Here is a 27,989-nt window from a genome sequence, read left to right as displayed (position 1 = left end):
CTGCTTGACCCTGGGCCAGCTGGCCTCAGCTTCTCCATCAGATAAGCAGGTAATCACTGTACCTACTCCAGGGGGATCGTCCTAACAGTTAAATGAGCGACACATGTGAAGCATTTGGCACATTGTGTGGCCCAGAAAAAGTGTCCTATAAACGTCAGACGTGAGGATGGAGGAGGAGAAATAGAAGAAGCGTCAGTCAGGGCTCTTGGACCTTGGCGGCCTGAGCCAGAACAGATGATCTGGTACCCTCAGGAGTCATCCTCAGCGTCAGCACCCAGAGTGCCTCCCCACCTAAGCCTTGAAGGTGCTGTAGAAAGAATTGGGATTCGGGTCCGTCTTAGGAGGTTTCCCCGAAGCCTCCCCATGCTCCCACCCAAGACAAAGATTTGACTACAAGTCATTTCTATCAGAGGTGATCCCAGGAAGTGTTGTAGGGGAGTAGGGAAGTGACACAGGGAAGGGAAGACAGCCAGTAAAGAAAGTGCTGTTGAGGGCTTCCCTGGTGGCGCAGTGGTTGAGAGTCCGCCTGCCGATGCAGGGGACGCGGGTTCGTGCCCCGGTCTGGGAAGATCCCACATGCTGCGCAGCGGCTGGGCCCGTGAGCCATGGCCGCTGAGCCTGCGCGTCCGGAGCCTGTGCTCCACAGCAGGAGAGGCCACAACAGTGAGAGGCCCGCGTACCGCCAAAAAAAAAAAAAAAAAAAGGAATGTGCTGTTGAGCAGGTGGGAAATGAGGCTCAGTCCCCCAGGGAGCTTTGGGTGATGGTATAGAGGAGAGCTGCTAAAACTTTAGTGTGCAGGGAGTCACCTGAAGAGGCTGTTAGAAGACTCCAGAGCCCCACCTCTAGAGATTCTGATTCTGTCGGTCTGGGGCGAGGCCCAAGAATTCACATTCCTGAAAAACTCCCAGATGATTCTGGTGCTGATGCTGCAGGGACCAGACTTGGAATCGCGGTGTTAGACCACGCTCAGAGCCATCCTTTCCTCCGCAAAGGGGTAAGGACACTGGGGTATCTGTCCACCAACTCCTTGTCTGCCCTTGGTGAGGACTGTGTCTGGGTTGTAAAGACTGCAGTCCTGGCAACCAAAGAAACAGCCTGAGGCAGAGAGTGGCAGGGGATGGCAGCAAGTGGGCGTGTAGCTGTAGGTGTGGAGGGGATGGGCACCAATGACATCTGCTACAAGGTCAAGTCTGAGTTTGAATCCTGATCACCTAAGACCTGCGGGACTCAGGCAAGTCTGTCACCCCTCTGCACCTCGCTGTCCTCATCCATAAAATGGGGATCAGTGTCATTATGGGGATTTAATGAGATTAATGCAGTCAGAGCGTCAGGCACACAGTGGGTGGATGCACTCTGTAGCAGCACTCTTCCAGAATTGGAATGAGAGAGGGGTGGACCCTAGAGAGCTGGAAGCTGCAGACGTCGCCTTGAGGAATAATCATGTATTAAGGGGGGCTCTTCCCTTCTGCTGAGAACCAAGTCCATTCCACCTGCTGTTATCTTAAGAAGGCTTTACCGCTGAGAGGCCTGGAAATTTGTCTTTCACTGCCTGCCCATCCCCCCCAGGACTCACATACACTGCGTTTTGGAACTCCTGGTGAAAAGACAGGAAAATCTTCTCCTCTTCCCTCTTTTCTGTAACCAGTTAAACAAAGCCACCCAGCCGGGCCAGGTCACCCTACACTGGTGCCTGTAATTTCTAAGTGGGAACAACAGCTCATCAAATCAAACAGTTTACAATTGCCTGGGATGAAACTATTTTCTTTTCCATCTTCCCCGGGAAGTGACAGGTAATAACCAGCCTGGAGATTGTAGTATTACTAGGGCCAAAATAAAATAAAACCCCTCAACGGCTTCTTCTTAAAGAGTGAAGCCAAATATTGTTCAATTCATTTCAATAGAGTGACTGTTTTCCTTGCTCATTATCTTAAATTCCCAGGAAGCTGCATTACCCTCCCTCCCTCTGAATAAAGGAATTGTCAGGCTCTCCTATCTCCTATTGTCTCCAAGTGAGTCTCTAATCTCTGAGGCCTCTTCCACTTTACAAGCTTCCTGTTGAAACCCACCAGCAAGAAGCCCAGCATTTAAGAACCACCTTTAGGGGCTTCCCTGGTGGCGCAGTGGTTGAGAGTCCGCCTGCCAATGCAGGGGACACGGGTTCGTGCCCCGGTCGGGGAAGATCCCACGTGCCGCGGAGCGGCTGGGCCCGTGAGCCATGGCCGCTGAGCCTGCACGTCTGGAGCCTGTGCTCCGCAACGGAAAGAACCACCTGTAGCAAACTTGCTTCCAGCCTAACCCCCAGCACGTACATTAAATGAGATAATATACATAAAGCACACAGAACGAGGACTGGCGTATAGCAAGTGCCCAACTAATGTATAATGCCATTAATAATAATATTGTATAGGGTGCATTTGAATCCCATGATTTCTTTTTTTTTTTTTTTTTTTTGTTTGGCCATGGCATGGGGCTTGCAGGATCTCAGTTCCCTGACCAGGCATTGAGCCTGGGCCATGGCAGTGAAAGCCCAGAATCCTAATCACTAGGCCACCAGGGAACTCCCAGAATCCCATGACTCTTGTCACAAAGACAGTATGTGCCCTCAGGCACATCACTGTGCACCAGCCTCAGTTTCTCCAGCTGTGAAATGGGGAGAGAGGGTGTGGACGGAGTGAGCCCAGAGCAGGGATCAGGTTGCTGGCATCCCTTTCCAGGAGGACACCGGGATAGACTTTGGGCAAAGAGTCAGAGACTTTTAAGGCCCCGTCATGCTCTTATTCTATTTATAAACAGAAACATACAAGCCAGCAGGGGCAAATTCAGCTGATGGACCATTTGGTTGAAACTGAACCTCTCTGTTCCTAGGCACTTTATTCCAGATGTTTCTCGGAGTGCAATTTGCCTCTTATGTGCTTCTGTTTCCTCTTACCAGTTGTGCTGACTTAGATACTCCCTTAACCTACCTTTCCCCTTCTCCATCAAATGGGAAAGGCCATGCTCACTTTTTAGGGTTATGGTGAATCGCCCAGCTGACCCAGGAGCAGGGCCAACCACGCAGTGGGCGCCCTATACATAGCAGCTATTGTAGTGGTTGTTGAGCAGAACGTCATAATTCTTACTCTATTTTCACAAGCCCACAACCCCTTACCTGTAACCCAGAAATCCAAAAAGATCTGAAAATTGAAAGGTTTTTTTTGGTCATCCATTTGGTGGCCAAACTGGACCTGATCTGAACTGTCTTGGTGGCAAAACCCAGCCTGAGCCAATGGGAGCTCATTATGGTCTCTATTTATCTTACTTAGTGTTACTATCTAGACGCTTCACTGCAGAAATATTGATGTGGGTGATTACGGAGTGATTCCTCGGCCCCCTGGGTGGGTTATATAATATACTGAACAAGCAGCATGTCAACATTCCAGAAGGAGAATGAGGCCTGAGTTCCAGAACACATCTGGCTTCAGGGCTCTAGATGTGGTCTGTGGGACCGGTGCTACTGTCAGGCACAGATTCTCACCCCCACGTGTCCTCCATGTACCTCCCACTCTTGGAAAGTCATTGTTTATATGCCATCCTTTTACTCCCAGGCACACAGATCCAGCTCACACCCACCCACCCAGGCACACCTTCTTGCCACGCCCCGTCCCCCAACTTCTCTCAGCATCCCTGTACCCTGTCAGCCCCTCCTTTGGGGTGCTGAGTCTCCATGTTAACGTGCAGCAGCATCACCCATTTCCAGGCTGATGTCTGTGCCCACCAGGCAGCTGGAAGGAAGGCCTCCACCTGCCTGGTGTCCACATGTTTGCCTGCCCCTGTGCTGCGCTGCTGCCTGAAGTCTGCACTCTTCACACAGATTTTTGGCACCAGGTTCACACAGCCAGGGAGCTCAGAACAGAAGCACGCATTTCCCAGGCAAGCCTGCTCCTTCCTAGAGCTCCCAGACAGAAGAGCAGGCGGAGGCCCAGCCTGTCCACTCTGTCTGAGGTCCCGGACCTTCCGCAGGCATTTTCTTCAATAGGTTTTTCTTTCGAGCCGCGGAGATTAAGAGCTTGGAAGTGGCCACTGAAGAAAGGGTTTTTAGTAATTTAGTGTAACCACGGTGGAGCCGAGGGACAGGGGGTGAGGGTTTCTTTCTGTCAGACTACGAGTAGGTGAGAATGACCTGGAAATTTATCCTTGCAGCCTCTGGCTCAGCCCTGGAACACAATATTGAGTGAATGTTTATTGATCACTTGCTATGTGTCAGGCTCTGTTCCAAGCACTTTATAGGAAGCATCTCATTTAATCCTCACAACACCCTACGAGGTGACTTCTATTTTTACCCTTACTTTACAGATGAAGAGACTGAGGGTCAGTCCATCACACAGCTAGTGTATGGTGGAGCCAGGAGCTGATCCCAGGCCATTGGAGCCCCAATGCTTAGCCATATATATATCAGTTACCTATTGCCGTGGTAATTCTGTATAACAAATGAGCACAAAATGACCACGGCAGTTACCATAAGCACTCTTTGCTCACATATCTGGAGAGATGAACTAGGCAGCTCTGTCTTCTTGCCTGTTTAGACACATGTATGTGTCTGGGGGTTGGCTGACTGTTGGTTGCCGTAGACGTTGCTCTCAGCCTCATGGGAATGAGTCGTTTAATGGGTAAGGTGGAGCACCCATGTAATGAGAAAAGAAATGTCACTGAGCACCGAGGGCCAGAAGATTTGGAGAGATACTGGAAAAACCTGATCCAAGAGAGTCAACCTAGGTGGGCATCCTGGAGGAGGTGACGCTTGGCCATAGTCAGGAAGGCAGAGGAAGCTCTCAGCTGGACAAGGATTAGAAAGTGGAATCAGGAAGCTCAGGAGAAGATGAGGCGGGGAGCTGATTTGCCACCTCCTTGGCCTTTTGTGAGTTTCCTATCTACCCTGTCCTGTCCCCCTGCTCAGAACCCACTCTCTGAGAGCCTTCTGGATTCCCTCTGCCTTCCTCCTCCAGAGCAGCCGCTGTGGGGAAAGGGAAAGTGCAGGGGGGGTTGGAGAAGAAGGCCCTGGGCCCCTTTGTGAAACATGAAGAAAGGAGGAGAGGATGCCTGCTGATGATTCCAAACGTGTGCAGCCCAGCGGTGGAGGAAGGAATCCCTTTCCCACCGTCACTCCGTCCCTTTGTTTACTCTGCCTCATCTGGTCATGTTACGGTTGAGAAAACAGAACTTGAGTTCAAAGCGAACAGCCTTCACCTTCCAGCCTGTTAGTAGTAGAGGCACCTCTGAGATGCAGGTCTCCTGACCCGCAGTGCAGACGTCTTTCTAAAATGCTAAAATACACCCCAAAGCCTCTCTCCCTGCGGTCCCCTGAGTGATCAGCATTGAGGTTTCCTTCTTTGGTGCTTTGTAGGAGGTTCTCAGGTGATGTAGGTACTTCGGAGCTGTGGATGGGGTATTAGGGACTCCTGGGTCCCCGGGGGATGCAGCTGAAGGAGAAATGGGCCCAGAGACAGGGCTTGCCTGTGACCCCTCCAGAAGAACACCTGCGCTCAGGTGGGACGCCGGAGGCTGTGGCTGCGGTTTGCCTGTCTCTCTTCCAGCCTGGCTCAGGGCGATCACACACATGGCTTGGGAGTGGAGGAAATTACTTGTCACCAACTTGTGAAACCAAATCCAATTAGTTCTTCCCAGAGCTAGAAGCAGATGGAAGGACAGGAGGCATCAGACCTGCAACTGGCCTCCGTTCTTGGGGTCTCCAGGGCAGGGGGCAAGGGGAGCAGCGGGACAACTGTCCCACAGGCTTATCTGGGTGGGAGATAGTCACTGGTCACACACGTGCCACCCAAGGCAGGAATCGCCCTCAGCCCTGTTGATGGCAGAGTCTACAGATTGAAACACACACGGGTTTGCCTTCCGCTGCAACAGCTCCAGGACCTTCTGTGCAGAGAACCCTCCGCCACTGTCAGTTCAGGGCAATCTTTTCCTGAGGGGGTCAGTTGTTCTTGATGTCTCTCCAGCTCCTGAATGCAACCTCTTAGTCCGGGAGCAAATGAGCTGTAAGCAAACATGTCAGGACGTGAAAGGCATGGCTATTTAAGGCGCAAGTGAGGCTGGAGCAGTGCTGAGAAGGGAGGGTCCGATGGAATTGTGGTGACTGCAGCCTCTGATGGGCTCTGATATCATTTACGGGTGAGAGAGGCTGCATGATGCTGACGGGATGACAGGCCTGGGGTAAGTGGGATGCCCTGAGGGACTGCTTGGACATTTACCCAAGGCTTTGGGGTGACTGGCAGTCCCTTCCTAGTGGATGAAGGAGGATCCAGATGGCTGTGATCCTGTGTAATGGGGTGGGATGCCAGAGGACTTCCTGAAGGAGGAAGAGGAGTGTCAGCAAGTTCACGGGAAAGAGTTGATCATGGGCTCCCCTCAGGCAAGGAGCGGGCAAAGTCCCCTCAGCCTGGAAGCTTCCCCAAGTCCAGAGACTGCACCTCTTCGTGCAGAGCTGTCTCCCACATCAGACTGAGAGCTCCCTTAGGGTTGGAGCTCTGTCTCCACCATCAGCCTGCCAATTCCCCTCAGACTAGGGAGTACTTGTGTGCCATTAGACCAGCAGGTCCCGGAGGGCAGGTGCTGGTGTCTCCCTCATCACTCTAGCATCAAGGAGAGGCCTTCCTTGCTCTCCTCTGGTGATCCCAGGCCTTCACCTCCCTGCAGGGCAGCATTGAGAGAGAAGAGAGGCTTCTCAGGAGTCAAAGACAGCCACGGACTTAGCAACTGTAATTTGCAAGTGACCTTAGGCAAGTCCCTTCCCCTCTCTGGAGCTCAGTTGCCCTCAACGTAAACCAAGAGGCTCTCCAGCATTTCAGAAGCATGCTTCTGGCTCTCTGAACTCCTGCCACACACCTTCCAGAGGGATCCATCTTGCAGCATCGGTCCCCATCCTCCACCCTCATGCATCTCCTCCTCAAGGACCCGCTCCCAGGCTGAGCCAGACAGCATCTTTGCTCTGGTGCTGCCTGCTGGCAGCTTCATCTCCCACCTCTTTGAGCTCGGAGCATTCCTGGTGGCTGAATTACCAGCCCTGCAGGGAACCAAATTAAGAGATTCCAAACCCCCTCTCTCCCCTCACTCCCAAAGCTCAGGGAAGTGGCTCTTTGAAGACTTCAATTAACAAGAGAGAAAACAATTCTGAGATATCCGTCCCGTTCACTTGGCTCGGTCTCTCATAATTATTTCTTCTCCAGCCCCAGATATTCTAGGAAGAATGGGCAGAGGATTGGGGGGAGCCACCCTGGATGACTCACGTCCCCCAAGGTGCTGCCAACACATGGCATCTACTTCATCCCTCTCGGGGCAGCTGCGAGCCAGAGGGCGCCCGTTGTACTATAACTCAGATAGAGACACGTTAGCACTAGCACGCAGCTGGCTCCCAGTAGGGGGTCTGCAGAGGCAGGCCCTCTTCCCCAGGGAGACAGCCTGAACCAGGCGCCCCCTTGAGGTTGCTCAGTGCTCACCACTGACTAGAGACCAGATTTCTGACCATGACCATAGCCGCCCTAGAAACAGGCCAGGCTCAGTGAAAGCAGGCTTCCTGCCCTCCAGGCAGTCCCCACCACCAGAGAGGGAATCTCAGGCTCCTTCCTATCGGTGTCTATCAGAGATTTCAAAAAGAAAAAAACCACCTGAACCAGCGCCACTGAAGCTGTCAGTCACTGCTACTCACTCGCAGGCCACGTGTAATTTGATGCCGTGGTATTTCTGCAAATTACATATTTTTCTCCCCCATCAAAGCTGCACTTTTGACTGCTGTAATATTCACCTAACCGTGCAAGTAATTTTCAGGCCTCACTTAGTGGACCAGTGGGGTGTAGAGGAAAGCAGGGATGGAGTGCACCTCAGACGGCAGGCCCAAAAGGAGCTAAAATATGGTGAGAAGGGGTCTTAACAACCCAGCTGAGCTCAGAGAGACCTTTCCTCTGCCTCACCTCATAGAGTTAGGGACAGAGGATGCACTTTCAGTGGCTCTCCACCAAGTGTCGTCTAACTGTTGCTTACATGCTTCTGATGATGGGGAGCTCACTACCCACTATAGCTAGCTACCCAGTCCATCTCTGAGTATCTCTGACAGTTAAAAAGTGCTATCTTGACACTGATGGACTCTGTCACTCTATAACCTCAATCTGTTTCATGGGTGACGTAGAGTTAAGGTGACCAACTCATCCCTACTTGCCCAGGACTTTCCCAGTTTTAGCACTGTGTGTCCCACATCCAAGGCCTCCACTTAGGAAGACCAACGTGTGATTTGCTTGTGACTATCCAGGTGCAAAAACCAAAAGTCCTGCATCCTGATAAGTCCCTCAATCCCAAGTAAACCTAGACAGTTGGCCACCTTACATAGAAAAGCTTCTGTCCACTTTCCTCCTCCACCAGACCCCCTCCCCGAGGCTCAAAGGCAGTCACGGTGCCTCCAGGCACTGTGGGAGGTGGGAAATGACCAACCAGGGGCAATAATGGCTGGCCCGGTCTCTAGAAGGAGCAGGATGGTGGGGGGACCGGGCAGTCTTTGGCTCAAACCCACCTGTGCCACTTCTCAGCTAGGTGGCCACAACCTCTCTGACCTACACAGAGATTGCTGTATCCCTGCTCACAGATGTGGAGAGGTTTCAAGGAGATCCGGTCTGGGAAACTCCAAGACCACGGTGGCTCCCGGCCGGCTCTCACTCGGAGAGTCGCTGCAATGGAGGAGGGCTTCTTGAGAGGCTGGAGGGGCACGGCTGGGAGGGGAGGTGGCTGATGAATGTACTCAAAGGCTCCCAGTAAGAGATGGGGCAACATGACGGGTGTTACAGCTGGGTTCCAAGCCTGGCTCTGATGCTTCCTGGTTGTGTGACCTTGGACCAGTCGATTTACCTCTCATGGCCTCAGTTTCCTCATCTGTAAGGTGGGAATAGTAAGAGCCCCACTTCATAAGGTAGTTGGGAGGATCTGGTGAGAAAACACATATAAGGTACTTAGTACAGTGTCTGGCACCGGGGAAGCTCTCAGGACATACTTTTATCATCACTGTGGTCATTACTGCTATCGTGTCACTGTTACATTGGTGCTGCTGACTCATTGCCTATATGACCATGACAGCCCCCTCTTGCATTTTCTGGCTTTGAAATGAGTGATTCGGAAGGAACTGGATCTCTGATGGACTGAGCATGTCCCCTGTTTCTTGCCGGGGGCCTGGCTGCCCAGGGGCGGTGGGGGAAGGGGGCTTCCCAAGCCTTTCACAGCCTTGCTCACTGGACAAAAGAGGCATTTTAATTCAAAGTTGCCCAAGGTCTGAAAATCCTTTAGAATCTTCCCCATTTGGCCTTTAGACATGCATTAAAACTCCTCCTATGGCAGAGATATGCGGGAGGAAATAGATCAGGGGCCAAGCCTCTATCTACTTCATGCCTCAGTGGGAACCGCTGTCTCCCTCCATGACTGAGGAGCCTCTGGCCAGGTCTTCCCGCCCCCATAGGCCCTACAATCCCTTCTCCACCAGCAGCCAGAGGGATCTTTTAAACAGGTAAATCAAGTCAGAGAATTCCCCTGCTTAAGACCCAGCAACGCCTTCCCTTTGCAGCAATTCAACCTCCTTGCACCAGCTTTTAAGACCTTGTGTGATCTGGCTCGAGGTAGCTCTCTGGATTGAGGGCCCACAGCTCTCCACCTTGCTCACTCCCCTTCTGCCACATCAGCTGCCTTTCTCTTCTCTCACATAACAAGCTCCATATACCACCTCAGGGCCTTTGCACATGCTCTCACCTCTTCCTCCTGGAAAACGCCTTTCCAAGGCTGGTGCTTTATCATTTGGGTTTTTTTTTTTTAATTTTTGTTGGAGTATAGTTGATGTACACTGTTGCATTAGTTTCAGGTGTACAGCAAAGTGAATCAGTTATACATATACATATATTCACTCTTTTTACTATTCTTTTCCCATATAGGCCATTACAGAGTACTGAATAGAGTTCCCTGTGCTGTGAAGTAGGTCCTTATTAGTTATCTATTATATATATAGTAGTGTGTGTATGTCAATCCCAATCTTCCAATTTATCCCTCCCCCACCTTACCCCCTGGTAGCCACAAGTTTCTTTTCTACATCTGTGGCTCTATTTCTGTTTTGTAAATAAGTTCATTTGTATCATTTTTTTAGGTTCCACGTGTAAGTGTTATCATATGGTGTTTGTCTTTCTCTGTCTGACGTACTTCACTCAGTGTGACAATCTCTAGGTCCGTCCTCATATGGGTTTTAGAGAAGCCTCCTCTGGCCTTTTACTGAATCCCCAGGTCCCTCTCCAGCCCCTCACTTTCTGGTTCATTTGCTTCATAGCAATGATCACTTGAAATCATCTTTCTCTTTTGATTTTCTATTTATTTGTGCACAATTGATCTCTCTTAGTACAACGTGTGCTCCCTGAGAGCAGGGGCCACGTGTCTTATGAAGGTGCTTAACACAGAGTAGTAACTATTGGCAACATCATCATTTCATCCTTGCCACAACCCTGGGAAGGAGGCAGCAGTATCCCCACTTTACAGATGAGAAGACCGAGGCTCAGAGAAGTTAATGAACAGTCTCAGTTTCTCAGTTAGTCTGTGGTCCAGCTGGAATTTGGACCCAAAATTGTTGGACTCCAAAGCCCACTGTTTTCTTTTTTTAATCACCCTGCCTGTGAAATCCTCGCTCTCTGGGGACAAGAAAACAAAATACAACGGATCTATAATGAAAAGCAGATGGGACTTTTTTTCGTTGTAATAACACCAAGTGTTCGTTCAAAGCCAGGTAAAGATTTTTTTTTAATATACTGGGTGATTTTTATTGAACAGTTTCCTTGTAATAGGAACCAGCACCAGACTTTTCAATTTTCTCTCCCCCAGAGGAAATAAACCAGCCACCCCTCCCGCGCTGAGCCAGTGTAGAGTGAGAACATCTACACACCTCTCACTGGGACTCATGACTCCAGCTGCCCATGGCATCCCTCCTGGCTCTGTTAGGACATCAGGGCTTAGTGCTAATTCCTAGGCATGGTTGAAATGGGCCCAGCCTGGGAGTTTGAATCTAGCTCCGTCTTTAGTCAGTTGCTGTGTGTCTTGGAGCAAGTTGCTCAACCTCTCTGTTAAAGACACCTACCAGGTCCACCTCAAAGATGATTCAGGGGCTCAAGTGGCCCAACTAGAAAAAAAAAAGTTGTCAGCATAAGGCCTTGCCTTTGTGTATTTTGTCACCACATTATTACACTAGGATTGGTGAAAAATGGTATTGAACAAACGATCCCAGCCCTGCCCTTCTGTAGGTTTTAGTCTAGGACTCCCACCTGGGTGTGTACCACAAAGCTCCATGAAGGCTGTAACCATGCCTTCCTGCTCACCACTGTAGCCCCTGTGCTCAGCACAAAACTTGCCTTTTAGCTCAGGCTCAATAAATAAACATGTACAGGTGTGGTGTGGGTGAGGGCAAAAGAGGAGCAGCTGAGCTCTCCCTGGAGCTGCTAGGAAGAGCTTTTGAGCTGAGTCATCAAGGATGAGCCGGAGAGGGCTTCCCTTCCCTCGTGGCGCGGTGGTTGAGAGTCCGCCTGCCGATGCAGGGGACGCGGGTTCGTGCCCCAGTCCGGGAGGATTCCACGTGCCGCCAAGCGGCTGGGCCCGTGGGCCATGGCCGCTGAGCCTGCGGGTCCAGGGCCTGTACTCCACGGCGGGAGAGGCCACAGCAGTGGGAGGCCCGCATACCGCAAAAAAAAAAAAAGAATGAACCAGAATCAGACAGGCAGACAGGGAAAGAGGGGCTTACAATCTAGACCAGGGGTTGGCTACCTATAGCTCATAGGCCATGTCCAGCCCACCATCTTTTTTTTTTACAGAGTTTTATTGGAACACAACTATGTCCTTTCCTTCGTTTATAGATTGTCTGTGGCTGCTTTCACACTATAACATCAGGGCTGGTTAGTTGCAACACAGGCTGTATAGCCTGCAAATCCTAAAATATTTACTCTCAGAGAAAGTTCGCTGGGTCTTGATCAAGACAAAGGAATCAGTCCCAGAGACTCCTGCTTGCTTGGAAATAGGATCGGCTACCTAACTTGTGTGGCCCGGTGCAAAATGAAACTATGGGGTCCTTCCTTCGAAAATGATTACAAATTTCAAGATGGCAACAGCAAAGCATTAAACGAAGAGTGAGACCTTCTCAGCACAGGGCCCCATATGACTGCATGGATGGCAGGCTGCAGAGCCAGCCCTGGGTCAGTTAGAGGCCCCTCTCATGCTTTTTCTTGGGGAACTGCCCTGGGAGCAGAGTTATAGGGAGAAATCACGACCCAGGGCTCTATGTTGGGGCTCAGAGTCTCCAAGTCCCAAGTTTCCCAGGAGGACCCATCTCAGGCGGGACCTACTCCACAGGGCAAGGGCGTGGAGGACCAGCCTTCCTTTCTCAGCTCCCCTGCACCCCCATTTCACGGAGCCTGGTGGTGATGAAGAAGCAGAGATGGGCTCAGCTCTCTCTCCCCCATCAGCTGCATCTTGGTTATCAGACATGAGGCAGCTGTGGGAAGAAACATAACAGTTGAATGGGAGCCTCTCTCATGCCGCTGTTTCCCACACACTCATCTGAACTGTCTGGTGGGGGAGCAGTGGTGGGGTGAAGGGTGGGTCTTTGCTTTATGCAGCTATGGGTCAACCAGACAAGGAACAGGGTTTAATGGAAATTTGCCGAGCTATGTAGCCACTCAAGTTTGGCTCCCTGGATTCCTGGTCCACTGGACACCTTCTCCCACCCCCTCTTACCTTCTCCATCCTTTGTGCCTGAAAGCTGACCTGTACCAGTAGCATCAATGGGTTTTCTTGCCGCTGACTCCCAGTCGTATTTGGCTAATGGAAGGCACCTGCAAGAGATGGGGGTAGATGGGTGAAATTGAGAGGACAGTGTATTTATTCTCCAGCTCTTCCCTCCTGGTTCCCCGTGTCCCTCTACCTAAATTCCTGTTGGGTGGCGTTTTCCTTCATCTGCCACTCTCTCAGGTGCAGGTAAAACTCCCACCCCTTTGCCCCTTTCCCTTTGCTCCTTAAAAAACTAGCAGCTCCCACTGGTCCCTGCCCCAGGTGCCACCACACATGCCTTGCTGGGATCCCTCAGCTCTGTTCACACTTTTGTAAGTAAACCTGGTGTTGAACCCTCCTCATTTACCCTCTTTGCATGGACTATCTGTTTCCTGCTGGATCCCACCTGATCCAACCTCTTCCCCTGCACACCCAAATGTTGCTCCAATCAAATAGAGGCTCTCACACTGCAGTGGGGGTGGCACTGGCATTTCCTGTGTGTGCAGGTGGGGGCTGAGATGGAATTCCTCCTTGACAAGAGGAGAAGCATGCAGCTGTGGTTATTGCTGCATACAAATCGCACCGAAATGCAGCATCTTAAAACACCAGCTATTTCATTACATCACGTGATTGTGTGGGTCTGGAATTCAAACAGAGCCAGGCTGGGTGATTCTGATGCTTTGAATGGCATCACCAGGGGTCACTGGGTCATGTTCAGTGTGGCGGCTGGGCTGGTCTGCAGGGGTCAAGGCAGCTTCACTCACGTGCAGGCAAGGCTGGGCTTTTGGGTCCCTCTCATTCTCCACGTGGTCTGTCCAGCACCATGGACAGAGACAGGGAGTGGATGCCTCCAGCCTCCTAAGGCTTGGCATGGAAACTGGCGTGCTTTGGCACTTTTGCGCATCCCGATGGCCAGAGCCGCCACAGAACATGCCCCGTTCAGAAGGAGAGCATAAACCCCTGTCTCTCAGCGCGGGAGTGTCAAAGAATGTGGAGCCATCCTTAACCCTCTACACAACAATTATCCTTCCAACAACTGTCATCACCTTCTTCATTTGCTTAATGTTGGGCCCACAGACCATTGTCTGAGGCCACATTCACCCGGAAGATTGTATTAATTTGATATACACTGAGGGTTTTATTTTTAATTAAATGACTTCAGACCCACATAGCTTATCCATCTCAACACCGGTCCCGTCACTTCTCACTACCGGCCAGAGGCTCACACTCGGGCTTCTGCCTGGTTTCTGGGGCCTGTAACCCTGTGGTCCTAGATCAGCAAGCACAGGGAACAAGTTTAGCCTGATGAGCTCATGCACTGGGACAAGATACACACAGATAACCCAGGCTTTTATATAACACAGCTCTCCCAGCCTTATTTCTAGGAGGGAATGCTGATTCAACAAATACTGAGACCTTAACTGTTAAGATTCCCAAGATGAAGCCAGCATGGTGTCGGGAAAGAGCCCTGCACTGGGAGAACAGGAGCCTGTGTTCTTGTCACTGCACTGCCTATGTGACCTTGAGCAGATCACCAGCCTCCCTGGGTTGCTGCTCCTGCATCATTCAGGACAAGGAAAGAGCATGGTTTGGAGTCACCCTTCGTTTGAAGTCCAGCTCTGCCACTTGTCTTGGACAGGTCACTTCAACACTCTGGCCTCAGTTGCCTCCTCTGAAAACCGGGGTCGCAATGAACATGCTACCAAGCTACTGTGAGGATAAAACACGGTGACGTGCAGATCCCTTGTTTCCTAGCAGGCACTCCTGACTTCCTGTGCCTCCTTGGAGGCTTCAGAGCCCAAGAGCCCAGTCTGAGCTGGGATCACTCACCTCCATGTCTAGCACAGGTAGGTGCTAGACATATAGTAGGTGTTCTGAAAACACTTGTTGAAATGAACTGGCTGTTGGGCAAACAAAGCAGTAGCAAGAGAAATGAAAACATTCATCCATTAAAAAACCATGTATAAAAATGTTCTTAGCAGCTATGTACATAGTAGAGCCCAACCAGAAACTATCCAGGTGTCTATTTAACAAGAGAACAGCTGAACAAACTGGTCTCATCTTCCAATAGAATACTACTCAGCGATAAAAAGGAATGAGCTACGGGCACACACAACAGCAAGGGTGGATCCCAAAAAAGTTACGCTGGGAGAGAAGAGCCTTCACTACAAACTACCAACTGTATGATTCCACTTATATGAAATTCTAAAACAGGCCAAAAATGGTGTGAGAAAAATCAGAATAATAGTTGCCTTTGGGGGCAAGGATTGACTGGGCAGGGCAGAGGATCTTTCTGGAGTGATGGTGACGTCCTATATCATGAGAGAGGTTTGGGTTGCACAGGTAGATGCATTTGCCAAAGCTCATTGGGTAGTGCACTTATGATTTGTGCGTTTCATTTTATGTAAATTTTACCAAAAGAGAATTAAAAATAAGTGTAACTCTGATTAATGATATGCGTGCTGAAGCATGTAGGAGTAAAGTGTACTGGTGTCTGCAACTTACTTTGAAATGCACCAAATAAATACCAGCGGATGGGTGGATGGATAGAGGGAGAGAGCTATATGGTAAAGTAAACATGGTCACGCTCATTGCAGAAGGTGGGTAGTAGGAACATGGATGTTTGCGTTAACATTCTTTGCACTTTTCTCTATGTTTGAAAATGTTCATAGTTAAATGCTGGGGGAATAAAATACGATGCTGTTAAGACCAAGCTGGGGTAGTGGGGGGCGACAAGCGCAAGGTCACACAGTCTTTGACAAACATCAAGGCTGGTTTTCAGCAAAGTAGAAGTCAGTTGTGAAGACACAGTAGAAAAAGGATTGTATTCCCCGAGCTGAATCTGGACTGTGGGCACGTAGGCAAACGCAATCACTCTGTGACTCTGTGTCTCCATCTGCAAAATGCAGGCAGCACTGCCCACAGGGGTGTTGCTGGGACGAAATGAGAAGCCAGAAGCATTGGACAAACGTGACTTCATAAGGAGCTGGCAGGAAGCAATTTGATTCTTTCCAACCAGGCTGACCCCACCTCCTCACTGGGATTTCAGCTTAAATATGAAATTTAAGCTCCAGAAACGGGCTTCCCCTGGCCGCCTAATCTGCTGTGGTCCCCACCTCCTCCATCCATCACTCTGTTTTCATTGTCTGTAGGACACTTGTCCTGATCTGATGTGTTTCTTCCATATTCCTTAATTTGGTTTATTATCTGTCTCCTCCCACTAGAATGAGGTCTCCAGGAGAAGAGGGTCTTTGGCCTGTTCATGACTTTATCCCCTGCACCTAAAACAGTCTCTGGCACATAGTAGAGACACAGCGAATTCTTGTTGAAGGAAGAAGTAAATGAGCAGGGATAAGCTTAGTGTCACCCCTCAGATCGCAGAATTATGCTACTCGGAGTTTGCCTGTTGCTAACACCACCTGCATGAAATAGCAGGAAGTGAATTTAGAGATAGCCATCTCCGCCCCATTTAACAGATAAGAAAACTGAGGCTCAGAGAGAGAAGGCAAGTTTCCCAGCATCCACTGCCACGTAGTGGCTGAGCCAAGAGGGGGCCCAGGCTCTTACTCTTTCTCTCCAGCAGGCTGCTGGGGCTGCCCAGGGCAGCTGCAGACGGACAGACAGTCAGGCTCCACTGGGCCGGCTGCCCGCATGCCGTGTGCTAATTACAGGGGGCAGGATGTGCCAACCTAGCAGTGTTCGCTGGCGCGCCCCGCCCCCTGGGTAGCAGGTGGGCAGCCTGGCGCAGGCGGCTGATGGGTCATGTCCACTGGTCTGCTAGCGCCCAATCATGCTGACAGAAGGCTGGTCATCTGCAGCGCCTGCCGAGTGTGGAGGGCCTGCAGATTGGCACAGCGAGGTCCCTCCACACTATGGGCAGCCCCTCCTGACTGTGTCAGTCAGCCAGACTGGCAGAAGCTGGGCATCTGTCCCCACGATGAGCCCTTGCTGGACGCAACCTGTCCACACAGGTGTGCTCGCTGACAGGCAGCCCAGGGGGTGGCATGGGGACCGAGCGCTGAGCATGGCACTGCGGGACGCTGTTTGGGGTGTCACACGTAGGGGATCGCACACAGGCACACAGATGCTGGGATCAGACAAGACTCAGCCACGCCCCCACCCCACCCACACCTGCCCAGCCAGCTTGGGGGATCCAAAAATCAAGTCACAGCCCTGAAAAGGGGGCTGGAAAAGTGATCTCTTCTCTCTGTTCCAAAGGCCTCTTCCCAAGCCAGACCTGCTTGCCCCTAGCTGTGTTGTCCACACTGCAGATAAAGGGATCTTTTTGACCCTGGTGGGAGCTGTCACTCCCCTGCTTGAAGCCTTCAGTGGCTCCCCATCTCCCTCTGACAAAATAATATCAATAATAATATCTACTACGTCATATCTACCGTGCTAAGCATTTTAGAACTAATAAAATAGCACACAATTATAGAGCCTTTACTGTATTCCAGGCTCCTTTCTAAGCAATTTATGTGGAAGAACAAAAATCATCCTGCAGCCTATCACCTATGGGGTGGTAGTACTGTTATCCCCATTTTATAGATGAGAAAACTGAGGCGGGGAGATGTGAAGTGACTTGCCCAAGATCTTGAATTAGATTTGAACCTAGCATTCTGACTATCACTACCAAACCCAGACCCTTCACATGGGGTCCAGCTCCCATGGCCACACTCCGCATCCCACAAAATCCATCTTGAAACTCCCCATCACTTTTCACCCATGCATGGCCTTTTCTCTTACTTTTGTCTGGCATCCTCTGTGTCTGGAGTGCCCTCCTGCATCCTCTTGTCTGCCCTGCAAACTCTTCTCCCTCCTCCAAGGCACAGCTCAGTGTACCCTCTTCTGTGGGTACTGCCTGAGCTCTCCCTGGCAGGGCTCTCTATTTGTCTGCCCTGTGCCACTTCCGTTCCATGCTGAGGAGCCCATGGCAGGCAAGCATGTGCTGCTGCTGTTTCTTTCTGTGATTCCCCTGCCCTGCCCTTTCTAGGAGTTCCTTGATGGCCAGGACCTTGTATGATACACCCTCTGTCCACAGGCCTGGCCGCCAGGAGGTGCTGAACCAATGAACAAACAAGTGAATGAATGAATGAATGAATGAGAAGTGTAGTCACTTGGGTTCGAGGAATGAAGGCTGAGGGCAGGTATGTCAGGGAGACATAAGGTGGCTGAAAAATTTCCTCCTTCCTCCTCCATCCCTGCCCCACTTCTTCCAGAGCGTGGCAGGGGAGAGCTTTGGCCATACTGGGAAGAGCCCTGTCTTTGGGGTGACTACGTGACCATGGGGCCCATCTCTAATGCTGGGAATCATTACCCGGAGGCATGGAACAGACAGCAGGGATGGGGGTGCCCTGACCCAAAGGCAGAGGAAGGACAAGAACATCCCCGGTGCTGCATCTGTACAGCACTTGATGGTGAACCTTGGTTTGTGGGGTCCCAAGCATCAGTGGGATGTGGTGCAAAGAGGAGGTGCTTTGGAGCCAAGGACCTGGCTCCCAGCCCTGTCACCTCCTTCCTGTGTGGCCCTGGGCCTGTGTCTCCCCTCACGGTAGGCCTTGGTTTGGCCTTCTATAACGTGCACGTTCTAGACGGGACGGTCAAGGGTCCCTCCCGCGCTGAGTGGCTGGGTCTCGCAGGCGCCAAGGGTACGGCACCTGGGAAAGCTGTGCAGAGGCCTTGGTTGGGGGGGAGTCCACGGGAGTTAGGGCAGTGTCTCCCCATTTTGATCCCCAACCCCTGCATTCAACTGACGCCATGCAGCTTGTTAAAAATCCCCAATCCGGACTCCACCCAAGACTCACTGCATTTGAACCTCTGGGATGGGCTTCCAGAGAAATTGACATTTTCAAACCCTACTCCCACTGGCTAGGTGATTCTGCTGTGCACAGAAGTCTGAGTGTCTAGCATCTATCCAGGTCCTTCCAGTCTCCCCTGCTTCTTGCCTGCCAGCCCCTGCAGTGTGGGTTTTGGGGGGTACACAGGAGATGGCGAGGGAGGTCTCAGAGCATCCTGTGTCTGGTGGAGTCTGGGGGCTCAGGTGGTTGGGTCCTGACTGGTTTTGCATTTGAGTGGTGGCAGCCTGCCCCGGGGGTGGACAGTGGCAAGAGGACAGCGTTGGCGTGATGGTGTCTCCCAGCCTGGCATTTCTCAGACACATGCCCCCCCCACACCCACCCCAGCTGACGTCCCCTATCCCCCGGCCCAGAGCAGGGAACGGGGTGTGTAAACTGGGCTTACTCCGTGGGTACAGGCATCATTCACACACACACACGTGCACACACACCATGAATCCACAACTGACACACAACCTTGATTGTGCACACACACACACGTGCACACACACAATCTTTCTTGTACACACACAAACCCTCATGTTCTTCCCTAAACATCTAGAACTACACTAAATGTTCTCACCATTGCTTTGCTTTACACACACACACATGCATCCTTGTATGTAGCCTAGAGGCACGTAGATTTGTCCACTCGCCCCTGCTGACAGATGTCCATCCCCAAACCCCCTGGACACAGGCTTTCTTATTTGCACTCGTGCTCAGCCACATGAGCTGGCCGCCAGCAGCCCCTGGGACCCCCTTGTGTTCACTCCCGTTGCACACGCACCTCCTCATACTTGCATAGGCTCTGCCCATGTGTGTGCCCACAAAGCCAGCCGCCGCGTCTCTGCCTGCCATTCTTACCAGCCCCCGGGCCCCCGGGCCGCCCCACACCTCATCCCTGAGCTGCTGTCTGCCTTTGCACGGTAACCAGATGAGACAAGCAATTTATGACACCAGCTGTCTCTGTTAAAAGCCGGATCTCACACACACACACGAGGGGAAGCCAATTACCCAGAGCCCAGCCCTGCCAGGAGCCAGGGCTCACAAGGGAGATGGAGTAGGGGTGGAATGTGGCCACCCAGAGTGGTGAGTGGCACCTGACTTGAGGATTCCCAGCCCTCCCTGCTATCCCTGGGAATCCGGCGTCCTCCTCCTCCAGGGTCCAGGGGAGCCTGCCCTCTCCTCTCTGTGGCTGCTCCCCTGGCCCGGCTCCCGGGCCCAGGAGATGCAGAAGCAGACTCAGGGTGGAGAACAGGCGGGCAGGGAGTCTAGAGGAAGAGTGGTCCAGGGTCACCATGGCAACAAGGAAGGCAGGAACCCCGTGCCCCTCCTGCTGCTCAGTAAGCCAGGGGGAGGCTGCATCGCTGTCCCCTCTTCCTCTCCATTTTTATTCTCCTTGCTCCTCTCTGAGCAGGTGTCCTGCACCCTGCCGTGGTTTCCCGCTGCCTAGAATACCTGCTCCCTTCCTGGCCTCAACCCAATACTTCATCCACTCTACTGCCTGGGCCACTTCCACTCTGGACCTCGGAATCAGACCCAGGTTCAAAATCTTCACTCCTCCACTGACAGACTGGGCAGCCTGAGTGAGTGGCAGCCCTTCAGCGGCTTCAGTTTTTGCATCTATAGAAGGCACGTTCATTTCTGTACAAATATTGACGGAGAGCCCCCTCTGTAGCCGGCTGTCCTGGGAGTGGTGGATACAACATTGAACACAGCAAAGTCGCAGCCCTCCTGGGCTTCAGGTTCTGCTGGAGGAGTTGGAAGACACCCATCTCAGACGTTTAAGTGAGATGATTATGTTTCTTCACCGTCTCACCTGCTGTGTCCATGGCTGCCCTCCTGGAATCGAACACACCTCATGAAAGGAACTCAATCAGTAAGCGAACGCGTGAATGCACAAATGGCTCGAGCCCTGTGCTGAGGCTGACTCCAGCTAAGCCTTTCTCTAGCGCTAGTTGGTCTCTGCACTGGGCCTCGGAGGGAGTTTCTCAGCGTAATTTCTGAGTGGTTGGATGGAGACACATCTAAGTAGACTTTAGAACATTCCTTCCTTCGCTGACTTGTTGATTCACGACACAAACGTACATTATAAGGACAGACTGTGTGCCAGTCCCATGCTAGGCACTCGGGGTTGAGTGAGGTGGGGAAGAGACTTCTAGGTGACGATTGCATGGCAGAAGTTTTTAGATATGCTTATCACATTTTACAGGAAGCTTTCACATATATTTGGGTTTTTAAAAAGTGTTGCTAACCACTCTGGGGCATAGGTCCGATGAACACTTTGCAGATGAGGAAACCGAGACTCCAAGACTATCAGTGACTTGCTTGAGAGCACAGAGCCAGGAAGTGACAGCCCCAAGGAGGAACTGAGCCTCTTCACACTTGGCCCAGCATTCTAGCCACCATGCATCACTTTCAGTGTCTCTTTCTCTACAGCTACAACTCTATAAGGCAGCCGTGGCTCTTGCCCATTTTTCAAAATTAATTAATTATTTTATTTATTTATTTATTTTTGGCTGCGTTGGGTCTTTGTTGCTGGGCGCGGGCTTTCTCTAGTTGTGGCGAGCGGGGGCTACTCTTCATTGCGGTGCGCAGGCTTCTCATTGCGATGGCTTCTGTTGTTGCGGAGCGTGGGCTCTAGGCGCACGGGCTCAGTAGTTGCTGCACGCGGGCTCAGTTGCTCCGCGGCATGTGGGATCTTCCCGGACCAGGGCTCCAACCCGTGTCCCCTGCATTGGCAGGCGGATTCTTAACCACTGTGCCACCAGGGAAGCCCGCTCTTGCCCATTTTAATAGCCTGGGAGCCGCCTGGAACCTGCCGGTGCTGGGATTTGAACCTGGGCTGGTCTGACTCTGGAGCCCAGGCGCCATCACTCCTCCATGTCTAATCAGTTCATTAAAAACCCTCCTTGCAAACTCTCCGTCTCACTGCCCAGCCACAGAAACCTCAGATGTTCCATTTCCAGGAGATCAAATTCCTTCCCGGCTGGAGAGGAGTTGGGATGTTGTAGGCAGGCGATTTAAACAGCTCCAGCAAAATACACCAGCAGTTTTCACTCTCTGCCACTATTACACTTTCCAGCCGCGGCGGGATTGGCCCACAAGTGGGATATCAAGTTTATTACAGCTATTTCCAACCTGTAACTGGTTTTGTGGAACACAAAGAGAAGGAGGTTGGGGGGTGGGGGAGCTGATTTTTACCCCCTTCTTTTTTTTTTCTCTTCCGGATGAGGGCACCCAGAGACATTGGGAGGAGGCTAGAGTTGGAGACTTATTTGTTTTTCAGATGGAAAACCCTGGTCGGCCCCCGCAGGCTCTCACGCTGCTGGCAGGACTCAGTCCGTTTGCCACGCTTTGGTGGCTCCACCTGAAAATCAACCCAGCCTGGCTGAAGCCAGATTTGCTGGTCGGGGACAGCCGGCGCCCTGGGACACGGTCGGGCAGGCTCGGGACCCGTGGGCAGCTGTTGAGCCTTGGCTGGGCAAACCGAGCGTGAATAAGTGTGGCCTCTAGGGCCAGCTGTTCTAGAATCAGAACATTTGGGCATTTGGGGTAGAAATGGCCCTCAGAGGTCACCCTGCCCCATGTCTCTTCATTGAGCATTTAGGGCAACTGAGGCCTGGAGAAGGGAGACGTGCAGAGAGATTTAGAACCCAGATCTCCGTCCAGTGTAGCTGATCAGTCAGGGACTGGATACCGACCAGGGTTCTTGACCTCCCCAATAAATAGAAATTGACTAGAGGCCAGACAAGAAATTCAGGCAAGGCTTTATTGGGGCCCCTGCTGAAGCAGGGCGTAGCGAGAACAAGTAAGAGGTTCCCTTGCTCGCTCGCCGAGCTGGGGGGCAAGCTGGTTCCTTAGATGGGGTGAGGGTAGGCGTGTGTCCAGATAGGTGGCTTAGGTGTTCTGCCCCAGTCCCTCTGTGGTGTTTTGTGTGCAGGGGGCATGCGCAGTACACTGCTTTTGCTCCACACCCAGTTTTTGCTCCTGGCTCTTCAGAAGTGGTAGATAGGTTTTTTTTGGTCTTTTTGTATCTTTTGGTCCAGAATTTACCCCAACTGTGCATGCATTCAGTTATTTTTAGTCCCATATAGTTTCTTTGTATTTGGTTGCTTGAGGAAAAACTTGTCTAGATACAAGCACTGTAGCAAAGGGCTCCAGGTCCCAGCCTGGCTCAGAACGACCTCTGAGAAAAAATACCTCAGACCCGTGCTGGTTCCTTCTGGGGCATCACTGCACGGATGGTCCCTCCACCTTCCCCACGGGGCCTGGGCCTGCTGGGAAGCCCCATGAAACTGGGGCGTGGGCACAGAAGGCTGTTCTGGGGGCAGTTCTGTGTTGTAGGAATGGCTTCTCTTTTTTCTTGTGGTGCCCCAGCGCCTGGAATGTGGTAAGGGTTCAACTCACACTGACAAATAGTTACTGAGTAAGAACCAGGTGCCCAACTCTGGGGGCAGAGCTTGAACAGGGCAGATAAAGGCCCTGCCCTCATAGAGCTTATGTTCTAGAAGTAGCTCACATTCAAGCCCTGTTGATTGACTCACTAAAAATCTGTTGAATGAATGAATGAGTGAATGAACACACAAGCACATCTCCCTCTGGGGAAGGGAAAACCCACACATCTTGGGCTCTCCAACATCACCTTGACTGCCCCCACTAGCTTTGTCATTCTCTGTCTGCCCTGATCTCCTGGTCCCAACCCACTATGGGCACCGCGGGACTGTCTTGGAGCCCCCGAGACTAGCCTGCCACCATGTCCTTGTTCTGAGCCTCCTCGAGCTCCCTCTTTGGGCTGATAGAATAATATAATAATTCAGCAAGTTCCTGGGCCTCTGCTTTCCCCACACACAACCCCCAGCCCTCCAGTTCTCAGTTGCCCACACTGGTTTCTGGCTCCTCCCACCTGCCTCCCTCCCCAGAAACGGACCCCCTTCTTTCATTTACTGATTTTTTGCATCCTCTGGCTTTTCAGCAAGAGATACTCTGCTCTCCAGCCCTGAAGAGTGAGAAGGGACACAGAAAAAGAGGTGGTTCAGAGAAGTGTTAGCATTCATAAAAATAGCTGTCTCCACTGAGCATTGACCACACGCTGGGTGACCTTTCCAAGCCTTGTCTCGTTTAATCCCCCCAAGAAGATAGGTTGAGTTGTCCCCACTTTACAGATGAGGAAACTGAGGCTTAGAAAGGTGAAATAGCTTGCACAAAGTAGTAACCCAAAATCAAGAATTCGACTGGGGTATGGGAAATCAGTATTGCTTCTTGCCCAAAAGCCTCCCATAGGCAGGGAGAAGCAGCCTGAGACTAGATACCCCCTGAAAAGGGCCCACCTCCTCCAGGAAGACTCCTGTGATCACCCCCCCCCCAAAGGAATTCTTTGCTCCTCCATGAGCCTCAGATGACGCTTGGCAAATACCTGTTGCTACAGCCATGATCTCCCAGACTTCGGCCTCTCACTTAACTGTGGGTGATGTTATCTCCCCCACCAGACTGTGCATAAGCTCGTGATGGGCTGCAACGGTGTCTGAAATTCATTTCTTTCTCTCCGATGGGGACTAGAACTGTGCCTGTGCGTCTTAGGCCTGGTGACATGTTTCTAGAACTAAAGGGAAGGTGTCTTGCAGCATCTTCTCAGGCTTACACTGTGCCCTCTGCCCACTGCCTGTGATTACCCCCACCCCCTCCCAGCCCCTGCCTTGAGGGGTTCAAACCTCCAAGAACTGCAGAATAACCTCCTTGCAAATAGCCCCTTGCCCACTGGCCAGGGGCCTGAGAGCGAATTTGGAGTCTGTTACTTTCCTTTACCTTCCCTGAGGCTGAGGGAGGTCTGAGAGCCAGCTGCAGGGAGCTGGGACCGTGGATGCCTTGACTGGAAGGAGATCAGTGCTTGTCTCCGGCTGCCCGAGGCCAGTTTAACCACAGCAGCCAGACGCGGGCCCCAGAGAAAAAAATGTAAATAAAACCAAAGTAAAACTAGGTGCGTCCTTGAAACTCCCCTGTCCCTGGGCCTGAAACAGCGATTTACGATTCAGATAATTCTTCGGTGCTTTATCTGGGGTGTGTGGGTATGTGTTGAGTACGTGTGGGGTGTGGGTGTATTTTCCCACTAATAAAAACCTCAGTCCCGGAGAATAAATTTGAGGAGACAGTTTTACTGACAGATTTTTTTTTTCCTCCTTTGTATAATAAAAAAAAAAAAAAAAAATGGAGTGAAATTTGAAATTGGGACGATAAGGGCTGCCGCATTTTAGGAGGAGATAAAAAAGCAGTACCTGAAGGGAGGCGAGGCTGCAAGTCAAACAGGCAGGATGCCTTCCACTTTTAGGACTTTAGGAGAAGATTACTCAAACCTCCGCCGGGCTTCTGGCATCCTGCCTCCTGATGAGGCAGCCGCTGAGTGTAGAGAGAGAGGCCCCGAGAGGCGCTTAGCTCATCCTCAGCCCTTGCAGCCTAGTGGGTGGGATGTGAACCCTGGTCTGGGAGCCAGAGCTCTGCCAAGAGCCCCGTGTGGGACCTCGGATGAATCACTTTGCCTCGCCAAGCCTCAGTTTCTTCATCTGCAAAATGGGAGATTACTGTCTATTCTGCTCTATACAAAGAGATGTGCTTCAAGCAGATTTCTCAACCTTGGTATTGTTGACATTTGGGGCCAGATAATTCTTTGGGGGCCTGTGCATCGTAGGATGGTCATAGCATCCCTGGCCTTTGCCTGGTAGATACGAGGACCACGTCTTGCCCCTGAGTTGTGACAACCAAAACTGGCTCCCGACATTGTCAAATGTCCCCGTGAGGAGGAGGGGGCAAAATTGTCCCCCAGTTCAGGGGCCTGGTTTACAGGTACTTTGCTCTTCTTCCTCAGGCTTCCTCCATTCTCATCATCCCCTGTTTGGGAAACTGGTGAGAGGCAATGTGAGAGGACCAGAGGATGAGATGTCTTGCCTTCTGACGGCACCCACGCACAGTCAGAAAAGCGCAAAGCCCTCAGAGAGGGAACGAGTGAAGTGTGTGAGCGGTGCAGGAGCCTGCTGGAGACACAGAGGTGTGAGCTCAGCAAGGAGACGCCGTGTAGTGGGAAGTCCCACCACTGATCCCTCTCAGGGTCCTGGAGCTGGTGAATGTGTTGTCATCACTCTAACCCTCACCAGCCGGGGCTCCCTGGGCACCCCGGTACTAATAGAGGTCTCCTACGCATGGCACACAGCTGGCACTCAATAAATGCTGGCTGGATCGCACTGAATCTGTGTTCCCTAAACCAGCAGCACTACTACCTTGGCCAGACAGATGTGGTCCAAGTCAGCTGGGGTCCAGATGTGCCCAAAGGAGGCCAGCTGCCCCGGGGCCAGTCCTCCCAAGAAGGTGGCAGACCCACCTCCAGGGCCGCCTTTGCTGGGCTGGGGAAGCACCTTTCGGCATCTCGAGCCCTCCCCCAAGCCCCTTGGAGAAACCCCATCCCAGCGTCTCCCCCCTCCCCCAAGCCCCTTGGAGAAACCCCACCCCCAGCCCCCTCTCCTGTCTGCGCACACAGCCACAGGGAGTTAATTCCACTTCTTCAGGAAGCGGAGGCCTCCCTGTTGCAGGCTGTTAGCGAGGCTGCAACTCTATAATAGAGTTGCTGAGACAAGCGGAAAACTGCAGCGGAGTAAACAGATAAATAATTGAAACAGTGACAACACATACCTTGCTGCTTTGTGGAGTAACACTTTCATTAGCGGGAGGCAGCACAGCAGCGGGGATGGGGATGCGGACAGGCGGCAGGTGGGATTAGGGCACACTTTGGTCCGGCTTTTAATCAGCTGTGAACAGCTGGACACCTGTGCAGCCTTTGTCTTCCAGCGTGGGCTTTATTACCACCTCCTGAGAGCCCCTGCCTTCTCGGGGCCTCCTTCATATTCCTATGTGAAACGGGGACTTCCTGACACCCCTCCTGGCCTGTCCCAAGGGCAGCCAGAGGCAGGCAAGTCCCCCACACTGTCCTCTTCTCTCCATCGCTGGTGTCAGTAGACTCGGTTCTCCCTAGCCACCCCAGGTTCCCCTGTCTCCAGACAAGTCCCTTCAATCTCTTCTAAGGCCAGAGGGAGCTTGTAAATAGAATCTGAAACTCTGCACCTCCTTGGCCTTCGGGGGAGTTGAGTTCCTTTGCCCATCAGGCGCTCCCTGATGTGGCTTCCATTTCACTCCTCGGAGTCTACTCTCTTCACTTCCTCTCTGCCCCAGGCACTCTGAACACAGTCTCCTTTCACTGAGCACAGATGCTTCTTTCCCACCCCAGGGCCTTTGCTCCTGCTGTCCCTTCTGCCTAGAAAGCACTCCCTCCATTTACTAGGCTGGTTCCTACTCTTCCTTCAGAAGACAACTTATGCACTGCTTCCTGCAGGAAGCCCTCCATGATTACCCTATCCCCAGTATGGGACCTCCCCTTCCTCTGGGCTCCCTAGCTATTCTGGTCTTCTCCCTTGAAGAATTTATTGGAAACCATTGCAGTTTAGCTTGTTTGAATCCGTATGAGATCTTGGTACAGGTGCCTGCCCTTGGCCCCATTTCTTCTCTCTTTCTATCCAGCCTGCTCCCCCATTCCCTCTCTCCTTGGGTGGGGATGGCCTTTGGCACTCTGGCTGACTCTGCAAAACACATTCACACTCTCTGGCCCTGTCTGCGGCTCCCCAAGGTTTGCTTGTCGTTTTTGCAAGGCCAACAATTGGGATGCAGAAGTGGGACCACCTGGTGCATCGGTAAGGGCCAGAAGAAGAGGCAGCCCTACTCCTCCTTAGCTGTAGGACCTCAGGAAGGCACTTGACTTCAGAGCCTCAGCCTGCACATCAGTGATGTGGGGATGACCCGGGAGGATAATAGTGATGGTTGTGACATCTCCCCCGAGAGGCTTCTCCTGGGGCTGCCTGCATCTCCCCAGCATCCCGGGAGCCCACTCACCGCCTGGAGGAAAGGGGTGGCAGGGCTGGCTGAGCACTCACCTGTGACTCCTCTGTGCTCTGTTGCAGGTGACGGATGGCGGCACCATCAAGCAGAAGATCTTTACTTTCGACGCCATGTTCTCCACCAACTTCTCCCACATGGAGAACTACCGCAAGCGAGAGGACCTGGTGTACCAGTCCACCGTGAGGTGAGGGCTGGGTGGTGTCCGGGGGGCCACTTCTCTAGCCCTTTCATGTTTATCCCACACGCAGTGCTCTTGGAGTGGGGGGGGGGGGGGTCTCAGGATCACCCTCCATGGGCTTGGAAGGCAGAGCTGGGGCTGTGCTGCAGAAGGGGGACCCATTCCCAAGGGGAATCCTCCCCTGGAGGGAAGAAGCAGGAAGGGGTCAAGTTGCAGCTCTGCCACATGGAGCAGA

General features: G+C 52.1%; 1 protein-coding gene across 1 annotated transcript in view; it reads left to right on the top strand.

Moving 5' to 3' along the window:
* Positions 1-27,989, top strand: part of IGSF21 (immunoglobin superfamily member 21) — a gene marked incomplete at both ends in the record, with an annotated part of 243,625 nt that overhangs the window by 135,627 nt on the left and 80,009 nt on the right. Inside the window, one exon of the mRNA XM_082865087.1 lies at positions 27,639-27,760. Coding sequence (XP_082721213.1) covers positions 27,639-27,760 — 122 coding nt within the window. The remainder of the gene's footprint in view (positions 1-27,638; positions 27,761-27,989) is intronic.

The sequence above is a fragment of the Leucopleurus acutus genome (genome assembly GCF_964270905.1).
Source record: "Leucopleurus acutus genome assembly, chromosome: 2".
Taxonomy (NCBI): Eukaryota; Metazoa; Chordata; class Mammalia; order Artiodactyla; family Delphinidae; genus Leucopleurus; species Leucopleurus acutus.
This window is presented reverse-complemented; position numbering and strand designations above follow the sequence as displayed.